The 10886-nt window shown below is 46.0% G+C and overlaps 2 protein-coding genes across 2 annotated transcripts; both read right to left on the reverse strand.

Annotated features, from left to right (window-relative positions):
• Positions 1–940: 940 nt before the first annotated feature.
• On the reverse strand, positions 941–3839 carry LOC134192297 (uncharacterized protein K02A2.6-like). The gene has a single exon (XM_062661019.1). It carries the CDS (start codon positions 2061–2063, stop codon positions 1062–1064), a length of 1002 nt encoding a protein of 333 aa, XP_062517003.1. The 5' UTR covers positions 2064–3839; the 3' UTR covers positions 941–1061.
• Positions 2090–5745, reverse strand: LOC134191802 (uncharacterized protein K02A2.6-like). Its single transcript, XM_062660425.1, has one exon. The coding sequence runs from the start codon at positions 5201–5203 to the stop codon at positions 2090–2092; it is 3114 nt and encodes a 1037-aa protein (XP_062516409.1). The 5' UTR covers positions 5204–5745.
• Positions 5746–10886: the final 5141 nt, after the last annotated feature.

Raw genomic sequence — 10886 nt, forward strand, 5'->3', positions numbered from 1 at the left:
TATTACATATTGCTATGGAAGAGCATACAATATGTGGCTTGAGCAAAACTATCACGATTTCTATCTTGCCATGAAAGCATAGAAAGTAAGGTTGGCATCATACCCTGTTTACCATAAATTTTACCTTGCCATGAAAGCATGGAATCTAGGGTGACTATGAATGCCCAGTTCTTACCATGCCTTGAAAGCACGGTAATCATGGCTTACCTTGCTTTTCCTTGCAATTCCCATGTTCTCAAAGCACGGTAGCCATGGTGTAACCTTGAATTCCCTGCTATTTCCTTACTACACCTGACACGGGAGAGAGTGATCAGTTTTGAGGAAGCTTTCGACAGTTGTGAGCTGTACACGTGAGTGAGTATCGAGTTGTGTTGATCGCGGTAATCTAGAATGAGATTTCATTGCGATCGATGTGTGAAGTAATAGACACACCTATAGATGCAACAGTCGTGTTTTGCTTTTTGCCGCTTTGACTATGTAAATGCTACCCGAATCAATGCGTCTGCATGTTACTACGGTATCTAGCAGCAGCTCTCTTTTCCTGATTTTTTACTAAATACAGCTAGTGTATTGAACAACGTATTCTAGACGTAGTTTTAAAATTTCACTCTGCAGCTGTATAGTACGTGCTCGCTCGCACAGGTGGGAATGCAATGAGCACCCATTATTATTTTTAGACTATTAGGTGTCTTAGTGAATGACTGAACAAACTACCTCGGATAATTGAACGCCTGAATCGGATAATTGAACGCCCGATTCGGATAATTGAACGCCGGGTTCGGATAATTGAACGCAAAATACTATAGTAGATGCTCGCTAGCATTGTATTTGGCGAGCGATGGCGTTCTGTCTTTACCTATTCGCGTAAACAATGGTGGTGGTACGTAGCAATAGTTTCTGTCAACGAAACCTCGGGAACTAAGAAAACAGAATATCAGTTGCTCTTTGTCGTGTATTCACTCAATGTACTCTTCAACACACGTTAACGGCCGCTACTCTAACACTGACTCAAACACCGGTTCAGTCATCCTTTATCTACCGCAAACCCCAGTTCCCGTATGCTAGCAAGCATCTACAAACACAACATTTTCTCCCCCTTCTAATCGAGTTGCATATTCCACCTCAAAATCTTCGAAGCGTTTGGGCCTTGTCCTCACTCGTTTTGGCCTTGTTGTTTCTGTCTCATTTTCATGATCATGGGCAGTGCCTGCATCACTTGCTGCCTCTCCTTCGACTTCGACATTTCCCCCATCGTGTTGATTTCCTGTCATGTCTTCTGAGATCTCCTCTTCCCCATCAGTCCAGCTGAGTACTGCAGCTGTATTTGCAACACCAGCTGGCTTCGCCACAGCAATTAATTGGTCAGCATGCCACAGACGTCCATCTTGTAGCAGGTAAGTGTCCTTCCCTACCCTTGACCAGACTTCTACTGGATCGGACAATTGCGACTTCAACTTATGGCCTCTTAGCGGACGCTTTACTCTTACCCAACTTCCGGGAGAAAAGGACGAAGCTCTAGCTCTCCTTTTATGATCTACATATGCCTTCATCGCTGCCTGTTTCCTTGCCACGACCTCGTCCGCATTCTTCAGCTGAAGTGATCCCTTCTTATCTTGCCTAGGAATCATCTGGGATAAGGGCTGCCGAAGCTTTCGGCCCAACATAACTTCTGCTGGTGATTTCCTCGTAAGTGAATGCGCCGTAGACCGGTAATTAAACAATGTGCTTTGCACTGAACTCTCCACTGAACGTCCTTCCAACAACCCTGTCTTCAGGCCTTGTTTAAGCACTTGATTGAATCTTTCGACTCCTCCATTTGCTTTTGGATGATACAGTGGTGTGAGAATATGGCGAATACCCCGTTCTCGTGACCACTGCTGAAACTCATACGACCGGAACTGAGGTCCATTGTCCGTTGTTATCGACTCAGGAAACCCCCACCTAACAATAAGGTCTTCCAAAAACTGCACAACCTCTTGCGTCCGCACTTGTGAGCACAGTCTTACTTCTGGCCACTTTGATCCCAGATCATGAACTACAATAGCGTATCGCTGGTGAGCCATTGCTATTTGAATTTCTCCAAAGATATCTACCTGAAGTCGTTGCCACGGTACCGCTGTCCAAGGAGTAGGTTGTAATGGAGCATGTACAGTTGGCGAGACTTCCCGCTGACAAGGCAGGGCTCACAATCTCTCACCATTTGCTCAATTTGGCGGTCAATCCCAGGCCACCAGGCAAACTCTCGGCATCTCTGTTTCATACGAACAACCCCCAAGTGACCCTCATGAGCTAGCTGTAGCACCCGTTTCTGCAGCAACCTTGGTACGACTATTCGATTCCCTCTCATCAGACAACTCGACTTTCCACCCACAGGTGCCAACTCGTGTCGAACATTCCAAAAAGGACGGGACTCTCCTTTGACATCGTGCCATCCTTCCCGGATGCACCTTAAAACCGTTTGGATTTCTGCATCTGCACCTGACTCCCTTTCCATTTCATCCAAGGGTACCCCCGGGCTCCATGTGCTCAACAATAATATACATTCTTCCACATCATCAGAGTCCCATGCTGAATTCTCAGCTGGAGCTGGTGACCTCGACAGTAGATCAGCAACTTGATTGGAATGACCAGGTCGATATTCCACGCGGAATGTATACTTGTACAGCCGTTCTGTCCACCGGTGTAATCGCAATGGCCTTTGACCTGTTCCTGACGCAGATAGCAGTGATACCAAGGCTTGGTGATCGGTACGAAGTACAAACGGTCGTCCAAACAAAAATACATGCCACTTCTCACACGCCCACACACAGGCCAATGCCTCCCGTTCTCCCACAGCATATTTCTGCTCTGCTGGTGACAACGCACGGGACGCATATGCCACAGGACGTTCCTGTCCATCTTGTATTTGAGACAATACTGCCCCAATAGCTACTCCAGAAGCGTCACACGACACAAAGGTGTCCGCTGTGGATGAAAAGTGGGCAAGAACTGGTGCTGATGTGACAAGCTGTTTCAATTTGTCAAATGCCGTTTGACATTCAGTGGACCATTCCCAATGGGCATCCTTCCGTAATAAGCACCGCAAAGGAGAAGAGATATCAGCATAGCCCTGCACGAACCGGAGGTAGTAATTTGTCATACCGAGGAATGAATTTAGTTCTGTCACTGATGTCGGTTCTTTCAGTCTTTCAACTGCTTCTATGTTAGATGTTAGAGGACGAATACCACTCGCCGAAATACTGTGTCCCACAAATGATATTTCCTTAACTGCAAAAGTGCACTTGTCCACATTTAGTGTCAAATTGTGATGTTGTAGTCGTTGAAACACATCATTCAGTCTCTTATTGTGACTTGGTCGATCTGGCCCATGAACGACAATATCGTCCATGTAGACAGCAACTCCTGGTATTCCGGCTACGACCGTAACCATGACTTTCTGGAAGGCACTTGGGGCCGATGCCAAACCGAATGGCATTCTCTTGAACTGGTAAGTCCCCTTATGTGTTACAAATGCTGTAATAAAGCGACTTTCCTCTGCCAAAGGTATTTGCAAGTACCCCTGGTTTAAGTCCAGCTTCGAAAATACTGTAGATCCATAAAACTCTGCCGCTATGTCTTCCATTGTTGGAAGTGGATGCTTGCCAGGTATGATTGCCTGATTGGCTCTTCGAAGGTCTACGCAGAGTCTAATTGCCCCTGATTTCTTCCATACAACTACTAAATTTGAGATCCATGGGGATGAATCCACTTTTTCAATGATATCCAAACTCTCCCAACGATCCAACTCCTCTGCCACCCTCTCTCGTAGAGCCAGTGGCAATCTCCTAAGTGGCTGCATAATCGGTGGTACGGTGGTGTTCACTAACGGGCAATGAACAAAGTGATTGGCTTTCCCCAATCCACTGAACACCCTAGGCCATCTCCGACTCCAACCTCCCTTAGTAACTCCATCGTTGAGCAAGTCAACCGCTTGTACACTATGACTGCCTAGTTCTTCTGGATCCCAACAAATTTGAAATCCCAGGGCATCAAACAAGTCGAGACCTAGTATGTCTGTCCCCTTGTCTGTAATATAGAATGGAAACTCTGCTAATTGACATCTCCGGTATCGGACTGGTAGCTTTGCCTTTCCCAACACCTTTATTGGCGATCCTGCATAACCAACTAGCTTTCGATTTGCTGGTTCCAGCTTACTCCAAGAAAACCATCGATCATATGACCTTTTTGACAGCACTGAAACCTTCGCCCCCAAGTCAATAACAAGTGACAAACTGACACCAGCTAACTCGCAAACGCATTGGCGATACTCGAGTGTACTGGACTGACCACCAACAACATTGATTCGAACGGTCTCCAACTCTACCCCTTGCTCATTGCCACAATCAACTTCCTGGATCTGTGACTGTTTCTTTGACCTACAGCAACGTGCGTAGTGTCCTATTCTCCCACATTTTCTACAGGTCTGTGTTGATGCTGGGCATGTTGAACCCTTGTGAACCGAGAACCCACAGTTACCACATTTGCCGTCTCCTCTGCTACTCCAGCCGCTTTTACCTGGCCGTGTCTGTACTTGACGAATCCCACGTGACTCCTGTGCCAATTGACCCAAAGCTGTATTAGTTAAACCTCCTGGCACTGCATCCATTACGCTACCTGACACTGTCGCAATAGCTGCTGAATCCCTAGCCGCCTCTTCCATCCGTGATGCCAGTACAATTGCTTTGTCTAGAGTAAGATCTTCATCTTCTTCCAACAAGCGGTCTCTCACTTTACCACAAACCGTCTTTTCTATAAGTTGATCCCTAATCATTTCGTCATGCAACGGTCCAAACTTGCAAGTGGCTGCTAGCTGTCTCAGAGCAAACACATATTGCTTCACGGACTCTCCTTGATGTTGCTTTCTTTGTCGGAATTTGAATCTCTCGACCATAGAATTGAGTCTCGGTCCGAACAACGTCGCACACACATCACGTAACTGAACGTATGATTCCGTCTCTGTCTCCGTCGAAAGTATCCGCTGCCCTTCCAGTCCTAAGCAATGAGTCAAAAGGGCGCGTAGTCGAGGCTTGTTGTCTGCTTCGTCTTTGATTGCCGCGGCTGCCACGTAGGTGTCAAAAGCGGACAACCAATGCTTCCATGGCACCGCCGGTTCCCCCGGGTGTGGAAGGAAAGGAGGAGGCGGGTGAATGCCTGAAGTCGCCATCCTCGTCGCCAATATTGTCGTGTATTCACTCAATGTACTCTTCAACACACGTTAACGGCCGCTACTCTAACACTGACTCAAACACCGGTTCAGTCATCCTTTATCTACCGCAAACCCCAGTTCCCGTATGCTAGCAAGCATCTACAAACACAACACTCTTCTTCTAGTTGTCTTCAATTCTTCGTTCACGTTTCAATCGTCTCACTCGTCTACTTACCTATTCGCATAACAATGGTCGCGTAGGCGCGTAACAATGGTTGCGTAGCAATAATTTCTGTCAAACTAACGCGCAGAAACTCAGAAAACAGACTTTTCTCTTCTTCTAGCTTTTTCTTTCCATTTTTTGTCACGCCTCAATTTTATTTCCTTATTAGTCGCGTACGGGAGCAAAATAGAGAATTATTTCACTCTTCTTGCCAAGAAATATAATTGAGTCGACCCCTCGAAAGGGGACCCCTGCATCAATTTTTAGCGCATGCATTATGGAATCAAATTGCATTCATTTGGCATCGTCGTTTTGTCGATCCAACTGTCCGTTTTGCCGTAAATCCATATGACAGTGCTGACGTACGCATATAACTAGAGTCCCGTATCTAGTTTCGGATAACGGCTAGATTCGGACACGAGATCTTGGTCCAACGCAATTGTCTAGATATGAAATATAGGGCAACGTAGAGGTGTTAGGTAACTGATCTTGATCCGTGACAATCAATGGATTTGGCTCGTTCTAGCGAGAACGAGACTCGACTAAACGTAAACCACGCCCTCCCTTTAGACCCGTACAAATACGTCTAGTTTCGGATGGCCTCTCGTGTAGAGCTACCAAAGCACAGACACAAACTGAATCTATTTGTTGCAGTAGCCTAACATCTCATCTTCCAAACAATCGTATGAGCAGCGTCATCGTGTTTCGTGCGTATCCGTGGTAGTCGTCAGAGTTGAGTGAAGTCACGCCCTCTAGTTTCGGATGCCCGAAACACGCTAGATCGTCATTTTCCGAGCAATTTAGACACACTGTAAACATTTTGAGCATAGAATCTCGACGTCTAGTGCTAAAATCAACTTTTAAGACATGTTTGTACGTATTTCTAGTCAATTTCTCATCACTCTCTGCAGCATAGAGATCGTACGGTGCCGTTTGAACGTCTAGGGAACAAAATTTCCCTATGTAGCAGTATCTTACTGGCTTGCTACGCAATCTAGAGTAGAAAAGGTTCGACTTGCACAATCAAAAGTAGGGTATTCCCCTCTGATAGTGAATTCTTTTTCTCATGCTATAGAATTAATTTGTTCTACTTTCCATACCGCAATTCCTCTAAACAAGCGTTCCCGACCTCTTCTTTGCTTCAGTAATAACATGCGGCTGGTCTAAACCAATTTTGTAATTGGCGCTACATTGGTCTGGAAATCCGAGGCTAGGTATGTCTACAGTATGAATCTAGACCAGCCGCATGTTACTCCTGTTTGTCACTGAAGCAAAAGAGAGATCAGGAACGTTCGTTTATTGAAAATGCAGTATGATCAAAAAGTGGAACAAATTAGTGCTACCATCTCATGAGAAAAGGAAACTAGATATCTACTATCAGAGCGGAATACCCTACTTTTGATTGTGCAAGTCGAACCTTTTTTACTCTAGATTGCGTAGCAAGCCAGTAAGATACTGCTACATAGGGAAATTTTGTTCCCTAGATGTTCAAACGGCACCGTACGATCTCTACGCTGCAGAGAGTAATGAGAAATTAGCTAGAAATACGTACAAACATGTCTTAGAAGTTGATTTTAGCACTAGACGTCGAGATTCTATGCTCAAAATGCTCAAAATCTTTACAGAGTGTCTAAATAAATTGCTCGGAAAATGACGATCTAGCGTGTTTCGGGCATCCGAAACTAGAGGGCGTGACTTCACTCAACTCTGACGACTACCACGGATACGCACGAAACACGACGACGCTGTCCATACAATTGTTTGGAAGATGAGATGTTAGGCTACTGCAACAAATAGATTCAGTTTGTGTCTGTGCTTGGTAGCTCTACACGAGAGGCCATCCGAAACTAGAGGTATTTGTACGGGTTTAGAGGGAGAGCGTGGTTTACGTTTAGTCGAGTCTCGTTCTCGCTAGAACGAGCCAAATCTATTGATTGTCACGGATCAAGAATAGTTACCTAACGTCTCAACGTTGCCCTATATTTCATCCTTAGACATTTGCGTTGGACCAAGATCTCGTGTCCGAATCTAGCCGTTATCCGAAACTAGATACGGGACTCTAGATATCTAGCTAGTAAACGCTCGGTTAGCATTGTGATAGGCGAGCGATGGTGTTCAGTCTTACCTATTCGCGTAACAGTGGTTGCGTCTTTAGGTAGCAACTAGTAAATGCTCGGTTAGCATTGTGTTTGGCGTTCTGTCTTTATCTATTCGCGTAACAATAGTGGCGTTGCGTAGCAATAGTTTCTGTCAACGAAACGCGGGAACTCAGAAAACAGACTTTCAGTTCAACACATTCAACACAAGGAGTACAAGGTGTTAGCGTGTATTTGGACGATATAATCGTCACTGGGAAAGACCCTGAAGAGCATTTGAATCACTTAGAAAAGGTGTTACTTAGGTTGAAGGAGGCGGGGTTCAGAATAAATTGGAAAAGTGCCAGTTTACGGCTAGTTCGATAGAATAATTAGGACGCCGAATAGATGCAGAGGGACTCCATCCGATTGAAGAAAAGGTCGAGGCAGTGAAACGGGCGCCTCGCACGCGTAATGTGTCCCGAGTTAAAACGTTTCCCCGGCATTATCAACTATTACGGGAAGTTTGTACCCGGCTTGACCACAACCTTGGTGCCTTTGTACGAGTTGCTAAGGAAAGGATCCACGTGGGCTTGGTCTGACAGTCAAAGAAGAGCGTTTCGCAAAGCCCAACAAGCCATATCTTCTTCCAACGTTCTTGTTCATTATGACGCACAAAGGTCAATTTACTACAGTGTGATGCATCTCCATACGGAGTCGGAGTAATATTGATGCAAGTATTGGATGACAGTCAGGAACGACCTGTAGCATATGTGTCACGCTCGTTGTCAGAAGCAGAACAAAAGTACGCACACATCGACCGGAAAGCCTTAGCTATCATTTTGCAGTAAGGAAATTCGATAACTACGTATTTGGACGCGAATTCGAGGTTGTGACCAACCATAAGCCCCTCCTGGCATTGTTCAGCAAACTCCGCGCTATTTAACACACGGCATTTAGCCGAATACAACAGTTGGGCTTTGTTCTTGTCGGGATACCGGTACTCAATCAGGTACAGGCCGGGGAAAGAGCACGGCAATGCCGATGCTGCCCTTACCACAGAGCTCACAAGAGGACGACGATGAGGAAGAAATAGTTCTTTGGGTAAACTTCTTAGCACATGGTCCAGCGACAGCAAGGGACATTAACACCTAGACTAGAAGGGACAAGCAACTGATTAGAGTTCTGACGTTTACCCTTGAGGGGTGGCCAAACCAGGTAGACAAAGCCTTGGAACCGTACAGCAATCGGAGAACGACAATTTCAACTGAAAACGGCTGCTTGTTATGGGGAAACCGCGTTGTAGTACCACCACAGGGCAAAGAAGCCGTGATTCGAGAACTTCATGAGACTCACCCAGGTATCACTAGGATGAAAGCAGTTGCAAGGGGCTATGTACGGTGGCCAGGAATGGATACCTCCATCGAAGAAGCGGCTAAGTCATGCACAGAATGCCAACAAAACGCTAATGCAACAGCAAGGGCTTCGCTTCACCCCTGGGACTGGCCCGAGTCGCTGTGGTCATGGCTACACATTGACTATGCCGGACCATTCGAAAGGAAGATGTTACTGATCGTTGTAGATGCCCACATTAAGTGGTTGGAGGTCAATGTGACAAGATCGGCAACTACAACAGCATATTCACTACACACGGGTTGCGGAATGTGATAGTTTCAGACAACGGGCCCTGTTTCACGAGCGAGGAGTTTCACGAATTTACAGGAATGAATTGCATTGAACACTGCCGCTCAGCGCTGTATCACCCTTCTTCAAATGGGTTGGCGGAAAGAGCTGTAAAACAGTAAAAGAGGTGATTAAGAGTACAAGTGTAGAACAAAAGCCTCTATACAAGGGTGGTCCGTTTTTCATAGACTATACCGAACGACAACCACACCTCAACGGGAGTTTCTCCGGCGGAGTTACTCATGGGCCGCCAAATAAAAACACGATTTCATCTCTTACGGCCTAGCGGAAAGACGAGAACAAGCATGTGAAAAAAGTAATGGGCACAGAAGTGGCGTCACAATCAGCGTTCCAGGCAAGAGGACGACACTGTAGGACAACCAATTTTTGCTAAGAATTTTGCGGCTGGACCCAAATGAGTAGCCGGTCATATCGCCGAACAGTTAAATTCGTGTGTGTATCGATCCCGACTTTGGATGACCATTTGGTTACAAGACACCCAGACCACATTAGACCCCGTACGGCCCTTGCTGTGGAGACTGGTGTGGTAGACGTTCCAGACTCTGTCCTACCAGTGGAGAGTCACGAGTTGCCAAGCCTAGAAAGGAGACAGGAAGAACATACAATGCCTGTTCCTAGTCTACCGGAAAAGTCTCCGGCTGAGATTGCACCGCAGGAATTAAGGAGGCGGTATCATCGACAACGGTACCGGGGACGATGCCACGGAGATGCGGCGGCGGATGAAGCTCCGTTGGCACTGCGAAGGGGCGGGAGAGTGTGCAAACCACCCGACAGGCTTGACTTGTGACACTGTCAGTTGTAGTTTTGACTGAGTCAGTTTTTCAACGTGTTATACTAGTTTAAAAACTGGTAGAAGGGATGTTGTAAAGTAGATTTGACTATAGAAGCACGTGCCTCTCACGTGGGGATCACGTGTTCAGTGCTGCCGATCTTTTAGGCGCGCTTGTGTTTTGGTACATCTTGAATAGACCAGTAGAGATACTACATTGGGTTCAACAGAAGATGTTTTGTTGCATTTCATGATCTCAAGAATAGCTTCTCTGCTCTATTGCTTGATGTTGCCGATCACAATTGCGAGATCTTCTGTCCATTTGCCACTGCTGTTGTTCATAACACTGCTCGAATTCCTGTCAAGTTCAAAGGTTGCCTCTTCCTGGAACTCCAATCGGAACATCGTCTAATGTCAAATTTGTTTGTTGTGACACGGCTAAGTCTGGATCCAACTTGTGCAACCAGCTCTTGAAATTGGATGATGCCCAGGCTGCCAACCTATTGCTATGTAATTAAGTGTCATGTCCCAAGACTGAATAATTTTGCAATAACTGTTCGTCCTGACCTTCTGGTCTCAGCCACAACTATGCATGATTCACAAACTGGCAGCAAATTTCTCTTCCAATCAATATGGGAGGATTTGGCTTGATGTCTTTAGCATCTGTTTCTCGCCCTACATTTGTGGCGTCTTGGGCTCCTGCAGCTGTCGAATTGCCCTTTGTTTTCAATCTAGATTACAATCCATTAATAGTTTCGTCAAATCATCAGATGGTCCAATTGGTAGGGTTTTGTCTGAATGTCTCCCGGATGACATGTCTTTCAGCAATTGTTTGTCAGGTGTAGGTTAGTGGTAGTTTTAGCTTTCCAAACTCCAAGCTCGAGTCAATTCAGAGAATCTTTTGTCCAGTGATGCCACAGCACGTGACGC

The sequence above is a fragment of the Corticium candelabrum genome, chromosome 16 (assembly GCF_963422355.1).
Source record: "Corticium candelabrum chromosome 16, ooCorCand1.1, whole genome shotgun sequence".
Classification (NCBI taxonomy): Eukaryota; Metazoa; Porifera; class Homoscleromorpha; order Homosclerophorida; family Plakinidae; genus Corticium; species Corticium candelabrum.

What these genes read in the sequence shown, in the direction of transcription:
- LOC134192297 (XM_062661019.1), bottom strand. Translation starts at nt 2,063, where the DNA reads ATGGCTCACCAGCGATACGCTATTGTAGTTCATGATCTGGGATCAAAG.
- LOC134191802 (XM_062660425.1), bottom strand. Translation starts at nt 5,203, where the DNA reads ATGGCGACTTCAGGCATTCACCCGCCTCCTCCTTTCCTTCCACACCCG.